Source organism: Phycodurus eques, chromosome 7 (genome assembly GCF_024500275.1).
Source record: "Phycodurus eques isolate BA_2022a chromosome 7, UOR_Pequ_1.1, whole genome shotgun sequence".
NCBI lineage: Eukaryota > Metazoa > Chordata > Actinopteri > Syngnathiformes > Syngnathidae > Phycodurus > Phycodurus eques.
Window position 1 is genome coordinate 27,883,291 of NC_084531.1, and position 19,662 is coordinate 27,902,952.

General features: G+C 40.5%; 1 protein-coding gene across 3 annotated transcripts in view; it reads right to left on the reverse strand.

The window, feature by feature from the left end:
• Window positions 1–2,580: 2,580 nt before the first annotated feature.
• Window positions 2,581–19,662, reverse strand: part of LOC133405523 (glutamate receptor ionotropic, kainate 1) — a 32,555-nt gene continuing 15,473 nt past the window's right edge. The window contains exons 4-16 of one of the 3 annotated variants that reach the window (XM_061682558.1): window positions 18,650–18,831; window positions 17,324–17,377; window positions 16,420–16,593; window positions 14,580–14,723; window positions 10,871–10,978; window positions 8,947–8,988; window positions 8,593–8,706; window positions 7,877–8,080; window positions 6,583–6,806; window positions 5,526–5,644; window positions 5,229–5,446; window positions 4,534–4,759; window positions 2,581–3,625 (exon numbers count right to left, since the gene is read on the reverse strand). In XM_061682558.1, coding sequence (XP_061538542.1) covers window positions 3,336–3,625; window positions 4,534–4,759; window positions 5,229–5,446; window positions 5,526–5,644; window positions 6,583–6,806; window positions 7,877–8,080; window positions 8,593–8,706; window positions 8,947–8,988; window positions 10,871–10,978; window positions 14,580–14,723; window positions 16,420–16,593; window positions 17,324–17,377; window positions 18,650–18,831 — 2,099 coding nt within the window. In that variant the 3' untranslated portion in view covers window positions 2,581–3,335. The remainder of the gene's footprint in view (window positions 3,626–4,533; window positions 4,760–5,228; window positions 5,447–5,525; window positions 5,645–6,582; window positions 6,807–7,876; window positions 8,081–8,592; window positions 8,707–8,946; window positions 8,989–10,870; window positions 10,979–14,579; window positions 14,724–16,419; window positions 16,594–17,323; window positions 17,378–18,649; window positions 18,832–19,662) is intronic. The other 2 variants (XM_061682560.1, XM_061682559.1) reach the window with 2 other exon arrangements.

A 19,662-nucleotide genomic window follows, 5' to 3' on the forward strand; every position in this document is an offset into this window, starting at 1 on the left:
ACTGTGAACCCCCATGTTCGCCGGGGTCTGACTGAGTAATAGATGACCCCCAAAAAGGTTTAGAACTGCCGATAGATGCCACAAGCAGGTGGTTAAAAAAAAAAAAAAAAAAAACAATAAATAAAAATAATAATTGTCAAAATTAAACTCCTCAACCCACTTCAACATAGTTCCTGGACACAACAATGCCACAAGATGGCGGCAAAGCATTAGTTTTGTCTAAATTAAACTCCAACTCACTTCAAAATAATTAATTTACACTAAGATGGAGGCAAAGAAATACTTTAGTCATTTGGGGTATTTATTTGCAGACAATGAATAATTGTCCAAATGTCCCCCCAAAAAGGTTCAGTGTTATCCCCCCCCCCCCATCCAAGAACTGTGTAAATGAATACTGGGAATAGATTCCATAGAAAAACGCAAGTAGGCAGGGCTAGTTCAAATGAAAGGAAATGGCATCACTGTGCTAATACTTTTTTTTGGAAGAGAGTGGAGCTCAACTTCCCATATAGCCGACTCGAAGTGATATCAAAATATTTCAGTGTGGTTTCCGTATCGTACAACCTTTTGGGTCCACTGTCCTCCCGCCCGTGTCCGAGAAGTCAACACAAGCAGCCACGCAAAGCCGCCACTCTGTCCCAACAAGCGATGTCGCATCTACAAATCAAAGGGATTACACGCCGATGCTAACGCCACCGACATCAGATATCATCCCCGCCTCCTTCACGGCCTGCCGTGACACACAATCCTCAAATTGACGCTTGTCAAACGTGGATTTACCGTCGCCTTCATTCACTGAAGTCCTGACTTACTCCCCTGCAATTAGGATTGTCCCTTAGCGCCCGCATTTTTCATCTACCGTTTTGCAGCTTTGTGGCGCAAAAAAAAAAAAAAAAACAAAAACAAGGGCAAAAAAAAGAAAGTATGATGATCTTTTTTTTTGTTGTTGTTTTTTTTTGTTTTTTGTGAGTGACATGGGAAAGAGAGACTTGATTTGAGGAGGAAGAAGCAGCAGCTGCACGGCATGGCAAGGTCGGGGGCTACTAATCCGCGGCCTCATTCATGCCAGATTAAAAACCTGCTCCCAGTGCTGATTAAGAACGCAGGGTTAGAAGATTAAAGAGCGGCAAAACAAAATGAAAGCAGCAGTTTAAACCCAATCCTGGAATTCATCAGAATACCAAAACCTGAAACGGTTTTAATGTAGAACTCGATCCGCCTGTTTTCTCTCCTGGCTGACCTGTCAGATTTTTCAAATCGATAAAACCAAAACTGATATTGTATCATCGTAAATCTTTCTCCTTTATCTTCATGGATTGTTTGCTTTCGGCGGTACTTGCTTTTCACAATTACCCCGGCGATTATCCCTCTGAAAGGCAAGAGTTGCTAGCGAGGATTAGGAAACAGGGGGGGGGGGATTAGAAATTAATTAAAACATCTGGAGTTTTGTCCCTTTACTGTGTTTAATCGCACAATTTACTAATATACACGTACGTGCATATTACAATTTTCATGCCGACAACAACAAGCCGCAGCATTGCTAGTAGATTTTAGAACGAGAATGGCAAAAAAAAAAAAAAAAAAAAAAAAAAGTCTTTTTAAAATGTTTTTATTTATTTTATTTTTTTCATAAATTTTAAACCACCCCCGATCTACAATGATGTGGGAAGTTTGTCTCACAGGGATCAGCATGTTACCCACACACATATACTTGACTATCATTCCCAACATAAGGTCTGTGACCTTTTTGTGACACAACATTTATCGTATAAGCTGTTTAGCGACTGTATCCTGATTACACGCCGCGAGGTCTCCATGAACTTCATTTTCGGGGTTAGTCTTCCATTGACAGGATTATGGGGAGGAGGGCCGTAACGCTGTAATCTGCCAGCCGAGAGAGAGAGACACCAGCGGACGTATCGGGCCCAGGCTAGCGAGCGAGCTAGCACGCCGGTCTCTTGATACTTGAGATTAGCCAACAGGCAGTTGAATGCACGTGAAGCAACCGAGGCCCAACCTCTCGCCCCAAAGTCGGCGGTGATGGGCTCCAGCACACCCACAACCCTAGTGTGGATAAGAGGTATAGAATATGGGTGACTCTTCATTCTCTTTACTGTTCATACCGATTAAGAATGTAAAAAAATAAAAATAAATAAACGTGACACCTGAGGCAGATCTGCAACGTTAAAGGCTGATGTCTTACACTTGTATGACAATTATGAATGTTCCAGCGTTACTCAAAACATTGCCTGCGCAGTTATGATGGCCACAGTTTGACCGTAGGACAAATCATTTGTTTTCATTATTCCCAACGTGAAAAAAAAGAAATGAATAAAATCGGAATCAAAATATGAACAAATGATCATCGGGTCGCTCTTGACCACACTTTGACAAAAACAAAAGTGTGGTCACACTTTCCTTTTTAAAAAACAAAACAAACCTGCTAATTTTCTCAAATGCTGCCCCCTGGTGTTTTGGAGTGTAAAATATGAAATACCAATGAGTTCAAATTGTACATTTAATCAGAAGTTAATAATATACGCTCAATGAATGCTAAGTTTGGTATGCAAAAAATAAGACCTTGGTGGCATGCAGTGATGTACATAAGCATTGATAAAAAGTAATATGTGTAATATTTTACCCCAAATGTTTTAGGGATGATGTGGAAATGCTGGTGAAAGCGGACAAAATAAGAAAATAAGCACACCAATACCAAACAAGCAGCAATCAAAGGTTTAAAAGGATGTAATTTTCTCACAACTTTTTTTTTTTATTCTGATGCGACACCTGACATGGTCAAGAGAGAGAAAAAAAACACAATAACTTGATAAATACAACAAATTTGGAAACAATATTCACTGCTAATTAGAAACTGTTTGGAAGTATGGAGGTGCAAAAAAACAGTAAGTATTGCACACTGGCTGTTTTTGAATATGCAAATGCTGTCCAAACAACAAAGAATAGCATTGCACCATGTCTTGCCCACAAAAAAAAAATAAAAAAATAAAACATGAATTACATTTTATCCCACACAAAAAAAACTACAATTTGTTTTTTTGCATAAAAACAGAAAGGCCATGATGGTAAAGCATCATGATGTGAAACGCTGACAAGCGTCTATTATTCCTCAAAGGACTTTTTAAAGTATTCTTTCGATTAAAATATTCATGAGCTCTACATCAAAGCTACTGAAAACACTAAACTCAGTGATTAAAAAGTTTTGATTGTAACAATGCAGTTTGACACATTCGGACATTTTCCATTAACCTCTGAAGGGCGCCGCTCAAACGTGCGTAGCGTTCAAGTCCTCGGGCGCGTGGCCCAAATGCAGCACGTTAGTACTTGTTGTGCCACTCGCACTGGCCGACGCTCACCTCCTCAATGTCCAGGTTTTTCCTGGATTTGTAGATAAACTCTCCGATGGCGACGAAAACGGAGAGAACCAGTCCGGCCGCCAGCACGATGAAGATGCCGCCGATGTTCTCCACGCCCAGAGCGCTGGCCTCTTTGCTGTCCTCCTCGGGGCAGCCGTTACCCCGCCACCACTTCTCCTTCATCATGTGCAGCTTGCCTTCCTCCTGAAGCTGCAAGATGGCGATGGTCACCTTGTCTCTGTAAGGGGAGCCTATAGAATAAATCACAAGAAGAAGGGGGTGCTCATGTTTGGAATTTGTTTTGGGGGGGAGGGGAAAGGGTGGGGGAGTCACCCAACTTCCCTGTCTAGCTGAAAACTCACATTTTTAAGTGTCGCCCCATCTAGTATACATGATTCTAATTTAGTAGCAATCGGAGAAAATCTTGAGGACACAATCGTCTTTAAAGGACTCCTGGAAATGTAAAAAAATGGCTGCCTTAAACCAAAATGGCAGACTTTTTCATGTCGTTTCTATAGGGATGGGTGAGTACCGATACAGGTATGGGTATCGGTCCGATACCCATACTTGTGAAGGCTGCCAATACCAGCCACCGATACTTAGAGCAAACAAATCTTACATCAATAAGTCCTCCTTGCCAGTTGTTGATAAGTTTGCCCTTGAAGGAAATGGCCGAAACAACCCAAAAATGACTGCTTTAAACCAAAATGGCAGACTTCCTGTGTCTTTTCAATAGGGATGGGTGAGTACCGATACAAGTATTGGTATCGGGCCGATACATCATTGTTTCAAGGTAACGGCACTCATGAAGGCTGCCGATACCAGCCGCCGATACTTTACCGTAAATCTGACATCGATAATTCCTCCTCGCCAGTAGTTGACGAGTTTGCCCCTGAAGGATCCCTGGAAATGGCCTTAGCAACCAGAAGATGGTTGCTTTGAACCAAAATGGCAGACTCCTTGTGCCTGGATTGTGGGTGTACTCGGGGTAGGCATGCCCACCAAATTCCATTTTGCTGAGTGGAACTGTCTTTGGTGGCTGAATTTAAAAAAATATTCCACGGGACATTACTGAGCCCAGTTCTTAGCAAAATTTGGAGTTGGTGGGTATTTTAAAGCCCTCAAAATAGCAAAGAATAACAAGCACTACGTTGTGTACCTATTGGGGTTCCCACGCCGTAGCCCTTGGAATCGATCAGACCCCCAATCTGCGTGAGGTTGCAGTTGCGCTGGCTGATGTACTCGATGCTGGTCGACTCCATCAGGAGAGCGTAGTCGGTGGTGAGGACCCTCTGGATGCCTTCGCGGTTGTTCTTCACCAAGGCTGTGTTTTTCCGGCTGCTCATGAAGGCCCACATCTTCTCGTAGGTCGAAATCTTGGATTTCTGTCGGGATGCAAGCGGGACATTTAAGGACCCGCTCAAAATCATGGACAGTCAAAGACATCGTTTCTGGGTACATACAGTAATGCCGATTATGTATCCAGAAAACTTTTTTTTTTTTTTTTGGGCCACTATTGTTGGACTTTATAGAATTTATGAATACAGTAAACCCATGATATTCATGGGGAATACAAACTGAGTCCTGCCCTGAATACACCCCCCCCCCCCCCCCAATTATTTGTTTTTAAATTGCCTATAAAGTGAAACCCTCCTTATTCACAGCTTGGCATTCACAAATGTTGTGCTCAGCCAGTATTTCTTTGGCGCCATCTGGTGGTATCTTGATGCTGAAGTGAGTTGATGAGCTTCATTTAGACAAAAGTAGTCATTTGTTACCATCTTGTGGCATCTCAGAACAATGAAAGAATGAATAGTGAACCGGGAATAGGCGGTGGTTCACTGTAACGCTTACCTTGAAAAATGTCATGGTAGAGCCGTCTCTCACCGCGCCGTACTCTATTTTAGTTTGCTTGGCCAAGTCGTCGGCAGAGTCAATGGGCGAGTCCATTCTCTCCACCGTGAGAAAGGCAGCCAAGTTGGCAGTGTAGGAGGATATAATGATCAACGTGAAGAACCACCAGATTCCACCGACTATCCTCGTGGACAGGGCCTTGGGCATCAGCTCAGAACCTGAAAGACGAAGATGGCATCACGTAACAAAAAACAGCGACGACGCACGTGGGAATCATTCACTCAAGAAGAAGCGTACCTTGCTGCATGAGTGCTCCTACTCCGAACCACACACTGTTTATGAGAGTGAAATTGTTTTCGACCACATCCGAGTCTGGGTTGCAGGGGTGGGGATTGTACCACTCGTAGGGGGTGAACCTGGAGAGGCAAAAAGTCACAATTTTTAAAAAAAGAACTTCTGACTGACTGAAAGCTTAGTTTCTATGCCTTTTTTGAATCTTATAGAACCTTGCTCCTTTTGTTGAAATCCACCCCAAGGGTGTACTGAAACTGTAGCCCATTCAAACCGTGCTTGAGACCACTTTACATCTGTTTGGCTAGTGCGAGTGCTCTGATGCATACTCAAAATCAGTACACTTCCCATTCAACTTCCACGACTCAAAATAATGCTCAAAAAGTAAAAATAAATAAATCTCCGCTGTAAGCTTGGTCACAACCCATGCGTGTTATACGAGGTATGTAAAAGAAGTTCCAGGAATGGTATTGCAAACGACATATGCTATTCCAAACCCCTTCAATTTGGGCCAGAAGATCAACAAGCACATATACAAAGAGAAAGTTCTGACACGACAATTTGGGGTTGCTTCACCATGACAACACACCTGATGTCAACGCCATGAACATCCGATAGTTTCTCACTGAGAAGAATATCGCCAATCAACGATGCTGATGCAACCTTCCAACTCACCAGACCTGGCTCCGAGTAACTTTTTGTCCTCTTTCCCAAACTCAAGGGGTTCATCAAGAGAACCTGTTTTGAAGGCGTCGACAACATCAAGATGGCCGTGACAACGGAGCTGCTAAAGATCTCGAAATAATTCTTCCAGGAGTGCATGAAGGCGTACCAGAGAAGGCTGGAAAGCGTGTTAGACTCCGGTGGGGTTACTTTGAAGGGGAAAACTTGTCATTTGGATTTGAAATGTGTCTTTTGTGACACCAGTCCACTAACTTTTCTGACACAGCTTGTATAGCAATGCAGTGGCTCCATAGTTTCCTAAAAACATTCACTGCACACCAGTTACTCATGAGAACCGTACAGAACCACTGCCTTAAGGAGTCAAATGAAACAGCATTACCTGGCAATAACGAAGAGCACACAGCTCACGCCGAGGCAGGCCAGCAGCACGTACATCCAAATATCAGGAGACAGCGGGTTGAGGAAGGAGAACACGCCCGGATTGGTGCCGTTGGGTTTGTGGTAGAGGATGCTGATGCCCAGCGTCATGAACGGCTTGGAGAAGTCGATCACCTTCTCCCTCACGTAGGTGATAGTGAGGGGAGCCACAGCCAGGTCGGCCACCTGGCGACCGCCGCAAAAGCGTCAGAATCCCTCAGACAAGACCGTATCAGTTTCACTTGCAGTGGAGGCAAAAGTACTCATATTCTTTACTTAAGTACATGCACAGATACTTTTATTGTCAATTACTGTGAATATTCAATGTCGACACAGCCCTCTTCAATTGCCAGGTTTTTATGAGACTAAAACTTTTTACACCATTTAAAACTCGTGAAATGGAAGTCAGCACACGCATACTACCATTTAAAGTGCCTCTTATTAATCCCCAATAAAGTTCAGATGTTCTATTAGGCTTTTCCTGACATTTTTTCTTTCTAGCAGAAGAATAGAGGTTTTGTACTAACACGGACTACGAATTGGAACTGTTACATGTCACAAGTTGTTAAGACCTAGTGAGCATTGGCTCCTCTTTTATGCTATCAAAACAATGTGTCCCCATAGCTTTGCTGACATTGTGAACCGATTTACCAAAGAAACTAAATTAGCTAATGGTAAAAACCGAGACAATATACCTTTCTTGTTTTTTCAGATGCGATGGAAAATATTTGAATTGCAGAATATTGTTGTTGTTTTTTTAGGCCTGCCCAACAAAACCAACACATTTGCCACAATTCACCACAAAATCAAACAATTCTCTTAAATGAGGTAACACATTCACTACCATTGACGGCTTTAGAAGTCAAATATCCATGTTAACTGGGAGCGCTGGCACTGAAGGGGAATACTGTATCTTGATACTCTTTATCTTTTGCTGCCATCATTAATGCGTCCTGGTTCACATTCCTCCATGCCACCGCTGTTCCTGTTTTTTCAGCTAAACTCTCAATCAATCAAGATCTCAATTCTCTCTATTTACATCTATTTTACGTCGATTCGTCATCCGTGCAGGTTTAAAACAGTAATGAGCCTATTTTTACAAAATAACGAGTAAAAGTACAGACATCTGTTTTCAAATGGGCGTCAAAGTAAAAAGCTGTCTGAAAAATAGAGTAAAGTACCGATACCGGTACACCCCAAAAAAAACGAAGTAATATTTTGTTACTTCCCACTACTGTTTGCTTCCAAGTACTTACGTGGTCGATAAGCTCGCGCACCATGCCGTTCCACTCCCCTCTGTCGTTCTGAGCCCCGTATTTACCATCGGACACCAGCTTGACCTCGTAGGAGAAGCCCAGGATGTTGGAGAGCTCCTTGAGGAGGTCCAGGCAGTATCCCTCGAAGCGGTCGTTTCCGTACAGCGGCTTGTCAGACTTCTTGTACATCACGTAGGGATTTTCCTGAACACCCCAATACGTTCAGTTCAGAAGGCATTACAATTCCTAGTAGGAATACTGATGTCAATAGAGTGAACTTCCCCATATTCGGGTTCACTATTCAAAAAGTAACTATTCTTGTTTTTCTCTGCAGAATCTTCAACTATTTATTTATTTATTTTTTTTTTTGGGGGGGAGATGCCGCCAAAGCCCTTGTCCCCGGCTAATAGGGAAGTTGTAATTATTGTCAAAAAAATATGTTAGTGATGCATCTCGACTGTTAAGAGCTTTGTATGTTGGGGAAGGAGCTATGGTTAACCTGGGTTGTTCGGGGAAGTTATAGCCTTCACTGCATGTGCACGTTGTTGAAACGGAATAATCTCTTTATAGTTTAAGGTAAAATGAATATGAAATTATATTAAACTATTAATACATTAATGCATTTATAAAGATTTTTAGGTAGAAGGCGTCAATTACTCGCATTTCTTTTTTTTTTTTTTGTTCGTGGCAGGGCGAGTTCTCGATATTTACTGTACCAGAATAGTGGTAACAATGAGCGTCCTGTTGGCCATGGAGTCTGTGACATTTGTGCTCAAATCCTTGTTGCTCTCCGTCAAATTAAGGCCAGTTTGTGAGTTCCATACGCCAATCTGTAAAAGACAGAATGTAAAGATGACAATCTTACCGGCTACGTAGTTTGGCTTCAACCAACGTACACGACCCACACAAAAGGGAAAATCGTCAAATCACAACAGATAAGAGACCAGTCATGGACACGTTAAGCGGGGAAAGGAGGAAAAAAACGGGAGATTCAGACGACAAGCATTGATTAGTAAACATCGTTACTATTGCTTTAGTCTGCTTTGCGGGCAGCTAAAGTGGCTACAGACCTTTTTCCACACTTTATTCAGGCGATTGTTGCCTGCGATTATCTTGCAGGGAACAATAGAGAGAGAGCACTTTTAAAATGGATGGCATTGGACGTTTAAAGGCAACAAAATTATGCGGGACATTACTTGAGTCGAAATGTTAAAATTAAAAATGAAAAAATCAGCAGTATTGTCAGTCATTATAAAAGTTTATTTAAAGGAGACATATTACGGAAAATGTACTTTTTAGTTGTTCGTACACAAATCGTTGTGTTTCTGGAATGAAGTGTGAAAATAAACAACAAGTCTTTCGTTGTCTGCCTATTTCCAAAAAATGAGTCTGTGAGCAAGGCGTTGGGGATTTGAAAGTGGAAATCGTATAGCGTATGAAGTGCTGCCTCCACAAGTGAAAATGCTTTTAGAACTTTTATGGATAATCATTTCAATCAACTATTATGGATAATCACACACACACACGCACACACACGCATTCGGGGCTAAAAGCAGCTTGCCTTCGCCCCTGGTCGCCATGGGCCATACTCCGTTTTGGTTCCGCCCCATCAAAACAGGCTTCGGGAGGTTCAAATCATGGCATGGACAACATAAATAAAAACAGAATACAATGATTTGCAAATCATGTTCAACCTATATTTAATTGAATACACTGCAAAGACAAGATATTTAATGTTCAAATTGACAAACGTTATTGTTTTTAGCAAATAATCGTGAACTTAGAATTTTATGGCTGCAACACGTTCCAAAAAAGCTGGGACAGGTGGCAAAAAAGACTGAGAAAGTTGAGGAATGCTCATCAAACACATGTTTGGAACATCCCAAAGGTGAAAAGGCTCATTGGGAACAGGTGGGTGCCATGATTGAGTAGAAAAGGAGCTTCCCTGAATTGCTCAGTCATTCACAAGCAAAGATGGGGCGAGGTCCACCTCTTTGTGAACAAGTGCGTGAGAAAATAGTCGAACAGTTTAAGGAAAATGTTCCTCAATGGACGTGTTATGGACGCAAAGTTCAAAAGCCAGCATCTGTGATGGTATGGGGCTGCGTTAGTGCCAATGGCATGGGTAACTTACACATCTGTGAAGGCACCATTAATGCTGAAAGGTACATACAGGTTTTGGAGAAACATATGCTGCCATCCAAGCAACGTCATTTTCATGGACGCCCCTGTTTATTTCAGCAAGACAATGCCAAACCACATTCTGCACGTGTTACAAGTGTGGCTTCCTCGTAAAAGAGTGTGGGTACTAGACTGGCCTGCCTGCAGTCCAGACCTGTCTCCCATTTGAAAATGTGTGGTGCATTATGAAGTGTAAAATAGGACAACACAGACCCCAGACTGTTGAACAGCTAAAGCTGTACATCAAGCAAGAATGGGGAAAGAATTCCACCTACAAAGCTTCAACAATTAGTGTCCTCAGTTCCCAAATGTTTATTGAATGTTGTTAAAAGAAAAGGTGATATAACACAGTGGTAAACATGACCCTATCCCAGCTTTTTTTGGAACGTGTTGTAGCCATAAAAGTCTAAGTTAATGATTTAAAAAAAGTTTATCAGTTTGAACATTAAATACCTTCTCTTTGTGGTGTATTCAATTAAATATAGGTTGAACATGATTTGCAAATCATTGTTTTCTGTTTTTATTTATGTTTAACTCAACGTCCCAACTTCATTGGAATTGGGGTGTCCTTATTCTCGTGGCTATTTTTGTCTTGTCACAAACACAATAATTTATTTATTTTTATTTTTTTTAAAGAAAAAAACACGTCTCCATTTAGGGTACAGGGCTGCTCCTGATGTTGCCCTAGAGGTCAATTATTTATTCCAGACTACATTTGTACTACAAAATGAAAATGACAGCTATTTTGTTTGTTTGTTTTTTTGTTCTTAAGAATCAATTAAGAGGAAGAGAAAAGCGGGTCAGACGGATCACCTTCTCCAAGCAGTCTTCCTTGAGGCTGATCACGTCCAAATCAAAATCTTTGCGCAGGCCGTCTGTCTTGTTTATGACGATTTGTCCCGTTAAGCCGTTCCACTGCACCTGTGGGAAGATGTGGCACAAGCACTGAATCTCAATTATATTTGTTTTAAATTGTCAGATACCAAAAATGCTACATCCAGTTTACTGTAGAAGCCGGAGTAAACAAGTATTAGGAGAGAATGAATAATTGATGAGGATTCGGGCCAGTCCCGGAGACAATGGTTAGTTCCATCGTAATGAGCATGTCTGTACTGGCTGGACATTTAAAGTGTGTGTGTGTGTGTGTGTGTGTGTGTGTGCACGCGCACGCGTACGTGTGTGTGGTGTGTCTAGCGGACGATGATGTAAATGGAGCAGGCAGGCAGGGAACGGCGGGCGGGCAGCTCGGCTCACGAACGCACTCGTCGGTAATGAAGTGAGCTCAGTTTGAGTAACAGTCAGGTTAAATCTGAGCAGTGCACTTGCAGATAAAGCTTTTATCCAAAAGATGCACAAATCATCCATTTTACCCGTCGAGGCCGCACATGCAGTACAGCCATTCCCCTATTGCACATGAATATGGCGGCATTTGTTAGTTTGCGCAAATACGCAACGTGCCATTGTCTTTATTTTATGGTTAGTTTTCAAGTCAACTCCGGCTGGTACTGGCAATGTACAGCTTCAAACAAGTTTTTGGAAGAATATTTCCTAATAATATCAGCCAAAGTGCTGTTTGCTGTCAAGTGAGTGGATCCTCATGCCGCCATACAGCACTCGTTTCTCAAGTTTGAGCTCACAAGTCAAAGCAAAAAAAATCAGCTCATCGACGGCTCGTATCTCGAAAAACCCGGGAAGTCGGGTCACTCGTATCTCGACGCACCACTGTACTCCCTTGACACCAATTGCTGCTTTTGCTTTAGCCAGGGTTTTGGCTCCTTTTTATGGCATCTTCTGCCTGGATCAGACGACAAGACAAATTTGGTCTTTCCTGGCACGACATTCTGTTGCGATACCACCGTATCCCGTCTTTTACGATCACGGGACTGTATCTTGTCAAATCAAACACTGTCGGAAAGGCTGAACCAGAAAACGGGTCAATATCGGCACGACAATCTTGCAGTCTGATCTAGGCATTAGAGCAGTATGCAAAGAGCATTATAAAACACAAATGTATTCGGGTTTTTTTTTTTTTTTTTTTTCAGCGAATAGCTGAGAATACTTTGTACAGATAAAGACGCGTAGGTAAATTCACGAATAGCGACTTGGCGTGTTTTCACTGTAAATCTTTAGCAAATACGAGTTATAGATTTTCAACAGGGAGCTGCAGCGCTGAAGTTTGCCGCTAGAATTTCTTATTATTGAGACATACTGTATGATGTATCATGAGCAATGGGAGCTGGGACTGAATTTTACCAGTGCTGTTTTTAATGTGAAAATCAGCATGTGCTGTCCAAAAAAAAAAAAAAAAAAAAGAGAGAACCTGCCATCCTTTGTGCTTGTCGAGATAATCCAGCCATTTCGGTGTCTTCTCCACAGAGATAAAACAGTTGGAAAATGTTCCAGCGTGAAACTAATCACGTTGTTTGAAAGCAGAGGTTCCTGCGGGCCTTGTCAATTTGTCTTCCGAGCAGTGGAAGCCTAAATGAATTGCGTTTTGCGAACTTGTGTGTGTTTGTTTTCCCCTTTTTCCCTGTTTGTGTATTTACGGGAGGTTGTCGCACGGTTGTAAGGCTTCTCTTCATCCAGCCTTTCGCCTGCGCACATCTGTGACGCCGACTTGACGGCTAAATCCAGATGAAACGCTGCCATCAAGTCGCCCTTTTTAAATCCTCTCCAATCAAACGTGTTGATCATGCGCTGGTGGAGTCATTAGTGTGCCGGCCGGCGCATGACATCCAGGATGAGCGTGGCATGTAGACACGCTAATGAAATCAGGCAACTACTGTAATCCAAACATGGTCGAAGTAACGTATTTTGCCGTCTTTCAATCAAAGATGCTGATGCAAAAGACATGTTTGTGCATGTGTATCACATCTCTTTACCGCTCCTGCCAACACGGTTATGTTTTTGTGTGACAAAATATTTTAAACACTATGCAAAAGAGGGCCACGTTATTTTTATTTGTCTTAACCTTAAAATGGAGAATTGGTTCTGTAATTTTCATGCATTTAACCAAAACCAGAGCAGATATTCCAATCAACATTAATTTCAATTTTAAAAAATGGCTTTGTTAGAGAAGATTATATGGTATTGTATTGCTTTATGAACTTTTCATGAAATAAATAAAAACAAAAAACAAAACAAAAATCCTTCTTCAATACTACATTTCCAGCAAGTGTTGGATTAGTATGAAACGCTATATCACAATTTAATCCACATAAATACCTGCTCAGGCAACAAAAAGAAGTTGCTATAAATCTCTCCTTGTGTAACAGTGTTGAGAATACGCCCTCTCTCAACTCTCCCTTCCATTTTCTTATTTTCTAATCCAAGAGCGATCTAATTAGAAAGTGAAACATCATAACAATGTACCTTAGAGCTGATAAAGCTGCTTCATTAAAAAAAAAAAAAAAACAAAACAGGTTACCGCACTGTCAGAGTAAATACAGTCCACTCGACAACTACATGTAATGAGATCCCATACAAACGCTGCTGCATAATCGCTTCTGCCTTTGCGCTGCAAACACAATAAGACGTGTTCATCAAAAGTCATCTTTGTAATCTGCGTCACGTCAAGGCAGAATGTTTGATACAGCACGAGTGTATGATTAAATATTAGAAACAAGTCAACGGTGGTTTTGTGTCTCCTCCCTCTATGCTTTTGTAAAGAATAGATATGGGATGTGATAGGCAAAGCATGGCTCGGGGGCCACATGAGGCCCACTCTGTTCTTTAACCCGGCCCATTAAGCATTTGAATGATCAATTTAGCTGTTTTCTTCCCTAAAATTGGTTCATTAAAATGTATGAATTTGATTTGTATTGTTTTAAAAATCTTATTAAATCATTGGTTAATTGATTCATTGCAAATGAAAAAAATGTAAAATCAACCATCTATTATGGACATTAAACATGTATTTTAAATAAAATAATAATAGTCAAATAAACAATGTATTAAACATTTAACATTCCTTTGTTTCATAAAATACATTCATTTGTTAATTGATTTGTTATAAATAAAAATTTAAAAAACTATTTTAGATGTAACCTATATTTATTTATTTCGCTAAATAGTTAATTGGTTTTGTAAATAAAGATAATGAGTGAAATAAAAAAATATTTTGTAAATACTTGGTTAATTAATTATTAAATTACAATTTAAAAATGAGAATTAACCTTTTTTAATTATTAAATAATGGATTAAATAAATAAATTGCAACTCATACAACCTCAAAATTGGAATAAACAGTAAACTAAACAATATCACATATGTTACATACATACACATTTCAGCTCTTTGTTTATAATCTGGCCCATATGTCCACCAAAAAAAAAATATATATATTTTTTTAAAATAATAAAATGTGTTTCTTGAGCACAAAAGTTTTTCCATTCCTGATACCCTGAATGCGCGGCCGGATGCTGGGAAGCAGCTGGATGGATGATGGCAGGATGCGTCGTTAAAAGAAAACACTCCCGTTATACACTGAAAAAAGTAAAAAACCTCAATAAAAACTACTCACGTCTTTGAGCATGTTCATGAAGCGCGCCCCGAAGCGCCAGGGCTTGTGTCGGTGGCACTGAAGCGAGCTGACGGTGATCTGGGCGGCACGCTGCGAGGCGGCCGCCACCATGTAGACGGCGTCGTACATCAGAGACGCTTCCGTCTGCAATCAGAAACATCCGCAACTCAGTGGCTACTGCTACAAACGGTTACAGGGTGAGCTTTAAAAAAAAAAAAAGTCTTGAATTCCACTTTCCAGTCCATAATTACTCTTAAAAATTATACAAGTCGAGCCAAACTCCCTTTCCTGAAAGCGGTTTATTTCAAGTTATTCTATTTATTCTGTTGTGTTTCAATCTTGTAGATTATTTGTGATTTTTTTTTGTGTATTGCTCTTGTTTAACTGTTGGTTATCATTATTAACAGGCGAGAGGAACGGTCAGCACGTCATGAGCGATCATGCCACGAACATTTTGCATTTTGCAAAATTTCATGGATTTTTTTTTTTTTTTTTTTTTCACTCTTTGGATTATTTTTAGCCATTCTATTTATTTCTATTGTGCTTCCCTCAGCTTGCAGATAGCCTGTATGCTCTCCATCCATTCCATGTACCGCTTATGGTCACTAAGGGAACGCGCGTGGTCCACCCTCAACTGGTCACCAGCCAATCACAGGGCTAGGCTTGTATGTATTAGCAGAGTAATCATTTCAGCATTTTCCCCCGTAGTGTTTCTCTACACAACAACATGGCGTGTAACTGTGCTCCACACTAATGGGGGCTATCAGACGCGCCAATTGAATCTTTCCCAAAATAGATGTTTGTGTGTTCACATGTATTCACTCAGTGATTCTGTCTTGATTTTTATTTTTTTGGGCTGGGGGGTGGATGTCTTTCACATCACAGTGCAGTACTGTTCGCAAGCACTATTAGCATGCGGGGGGGGTAATTATGTTGATTAAATTTGTTTACCAATTCAAGAGCTATAAATAGCCGTAAGCCTTTAATGACCCACATTAATGCAGATAAGCAAGTCAAAGTGGAGCTAATTAACAAGCCGTTAGACTGTCCAAAAGTGTCCTATTTATTGTTGGGCCGTGAATCCCCGTTGAGTGTATCACTTCTCACAGAGTCTACGTGCCTCCATCGCCAACATGTTTGGGATTCTTCTTGAAATTTTTATGAATGTACACCACAGAAAAATGCTGACATCAAATTAACACATTTACTGCCATTGACGGCTTAAGAAGTCAAACATCCATGTTAACTGGGAAGACTAGCAATCAATGAGTTAAAACTGCGGTTGCGCTAGCCACAAAAGTGCAAAGAAACGCCTCCCTCTTAAACCAGAATGTTCCGTTTCAATTTTGACCCGGGCCAAAGATATCCTCGTAGTAATTGCCATAGAGGAGCTAACAAATAGCATCTGTGTTGCAGTGTTATAACCCTGTAAGAAACATATATTTGAACACAAATGGTGGAGCAACACGTGTACACCGACAACATCATACTCACAGGCATGCTATTTATCCTTTGTAAAAAATTATTATCACTGCAGGTTACTGAGCTCTTGGGAAACTCTTGTTCGTGTAGATCTGTATTCTACTGCCCCCACATGGGGGCAAGGTGTGCCAAAAAATATATATTATAAAGCACAATATCAATGAGTGCTATTTTTCTTGTACACATTAAAAAAAATGTTGTTTCTTTTTGGGTGTGGCTGGAACGGATTAATGACATTTCCATTCATTTTAATGTGGCGTGATGATTTGACATCCGAGTGTTTTGACTTGTAAGTGTGCTCACGGAACGAATTAAACGTGCATCTGAAGGGAGCGCTGTGTTTGGAACCTGATTTTACCGTCATCATGCCCTCCATCATTCCCGTTTCAGCCTTGGAGGGGGCCTGCAGCCGCTCCGTGGCCCACCTCTCCACCACCGAGGCCACCTTGGGGTTGTCGATGTTGAGCAGCCGGAAGCCCGTCATGTTGACGCCGCTGTAGCGGTACGGCTCCAGGTCCAGCGCGAACAGGTCCTGCGGAGAAAGGATTTCTTGAAAGCTCAGGTCAGTCACCAAACCTGTGGATTATTCTGAGTTGTTCTGTTTTATTTTCTACTTGGCTACTTGAAGGTTATCATTAATAACGATTACATGAGTCATATGACAACTATGTCGGGGGTGAGCACAACTATGGGTTTTCTCATTTACTAAATAAAAGTAGGGTTGTGAACTTTCAAAATAAGAGCAAGTAAATAAAAAGTATTACGCATTCAAATAAAGTGCTTCACTTCAAAATATATATATATATTTTTAAATAACAAAATACAGATAATACTTCATGTTTTGATCATATTGGTAGAAGCAAAATCATGCATTGTAGAAATGCATTATACATAGGTAGAATTTTCCAGAATTTTGAGGTCAACTTTGGGGGTGGGTATTATACATGGATGCACATTATACACGGGAAATTACTGTAGATAAAAAAAATACTTTATCGGCGTAATTTTGATTTTGTAAATTATTTTTGAGCCACTGCTTTGTTTCCGTTGCGCTAGGCAAAGGTTAGCGAGAGTAACAATCACGTCACAGTAATTTTATGACGTGTGTGCTCGCAAATGTGTATGGGAGCAAGCCTACCGTGGTCTATGATGGCTTTGTGGACTATTTTGAGTCACTCTGTTTTATTTCTACGGTTCCTGTTGTGGGTATCGAACCCTTCAAGTAGGAAAAGATGCGAGTGTTGAAACGCGCCCCTGCTTACCAGCGTGGTGAAGAAGAAGTGGTAGTATTCCGTCATCATCCCCATAGACAGGATCTGCATCGGGTGGAAAGAAAGTGCATTCAAACTGCAGCTTTGTAACTAAACATATGCTGCACTTTCAGTTAATTTTCCATGCAGATTTGATTTCTAAATGTGAAAGTCCAGCTTTGAAATAGGCTCTGCTGGGATTTGAGCGTAAACGCAGCATTTACAATTTGACTCATCTTGCGCATGGTCAATATAAAGACGAAAACTATCCCAAGCAAGACTTGGTTCTCCTAACTCATTTGTTGCATTTTTCACTTCTGCACTGCGAGCAATGGAGGTAAAAATAAAACAAGAAAAAGGTAATGACATGAGGAAAATATTAAGAAAACTGTTCTGACTATAGAAAAAGAAAACATAACTTTGCAAGATTTCATAAAGCTAGATTCCTCATAGTGACTCTCAAAAATACCTACAGGTGTCTTGAAAACTAGTGTACAGTGAATATCAAAAATCTCCACACCCCTGTTTAAATGCCAGGATTTTGTGATATAAACAAATCTGACCAAGATCTATCATTTCACAACTTTTCCTACGATGAATGTGACCTATAACTTGCACAACACAATTTAAATGCATCTTTTTAAGAGGAGAAGTAAAAACGAACAACTGGGATAATGTGATTGCACAAGTGCGCACACCCTCTAATAACGGGATGTACTATAGCTGCTTTTAGAATTAACCAATCACATTCAAACTCACATCAGAACCAAGTCAGCACACACCTGCCACTATTTAAAAATGCTTCTGATTGGCCCCAAGTCAATTTCAGATGTTCTAGTAGGTTTTTCCTTAGAACCCTGAAGGTTTTGTGCTCATACTGACTGCTATTTGGAACCGTCCATAATTTCCTTCAGAATAACTTCCATCTGAAGGGGGGGGGGGGGGGGGGGGGGGGGAGAGCACAATGCAGGTACGCTGTTCTTTTGGTGATGAGCAATGTTGTGTTTGCGCCAAGCATACCTAAAAAAGTTTCAACCTTGGGATCAATATTTTGCACTTGATATCTTCCAAAGACACGTGGGAAAATGTGTCCTGGCGAGCTGAAACCAAGGCTGATATTGTATCATAACGTTAGCTTGTAAAAATACAACTTTCGTTACAAATATGCGGGATTGTTATCGTAACATTTCCAGAAAATAGGCAACTTTTTAATTCCATTGACATTTAAGGGCACACGTGGTAGTTATTCTTAATTGGTGTCAGGATTATGAGGAGGTCCTTGCGCACCAAAATAGTTTGAGAACTTCTAGGCGTTGCTCAGGTTTTTATGTGCTTTACCTGCTTGAGGACGTCGGCTGACATTTGGTAGGAGCAGTCGAAGATGACGTAAAACTCCTTGCCCTTCTTCATCTCCTTCAGTAGCGGCCGCGCGTCTTTGCTTCCCACGGGCAGCTGGCGGATCTTGATTTTGATGCTGTATCTGGACGGCGCTTTGATCAGCTCTTGCAAGCGAATCAGGCCTTCGACACAGAACCATCGTTGCGAGTACATACTATAAATTATTTGACGCAACATCATTCATCCGTTTTTAAACGTGTGAGCCGAATTAAATCGAATTAAATCTTGAGTCCTGTTACAAACAGTAAATCACAATCTATATTTTTTTTATTCATTCCCAGTGGCGAAATTCAGGTATTACAGCAGTCAATCAATACATAAATGAATTAAAATAAATAAATTAATGATAGTAATATTAATAATACTCATATTTTAAATACAAATATTTCTCTTTAAACAAAAACAAAACAGCAGCTCTGTGTCTTAAATAAAACTAGCTAACTAATGAATTTTCCAATTGAATGCCAAATTTAACGTTTAAGGTGTTTTTTTCTGTTCTTTTAATTCTATTTGTACATTACTTTTGTATTTGCAACTATACCGTTTTTATTTGAACAAATATTAATAAATAATAGACACTCACTCATTGAGGTTGACTACTTAGGAAAAATGTCATCAAAATTTGTTAAGATAAAAAAATGCATTTTGAAATCCTGAGTCCTGTTACAAACAGTATTTATTTTTATTTTTTTTTTTTTTTTATGTGATCCAAACAAAAGTATGAACTGTAACCCATCTTGTATTGCAGGTCAAAGTGATCCGTTCAATTTTAAACATTGTGAAAAAACTGTAAATGGAAAAATAATTATGATGAAACTGCTTCTGCAGGCTTTGTTGTGATTACTTCCTTCTTATACATTTAAAAATCTATTTTAAAATTTGTAAACACTCCCAAACCCTCCTGGTAAGTTGCGGGCCACCTGTTCTGACCCATTTCAAAGTGTGAAAATGTG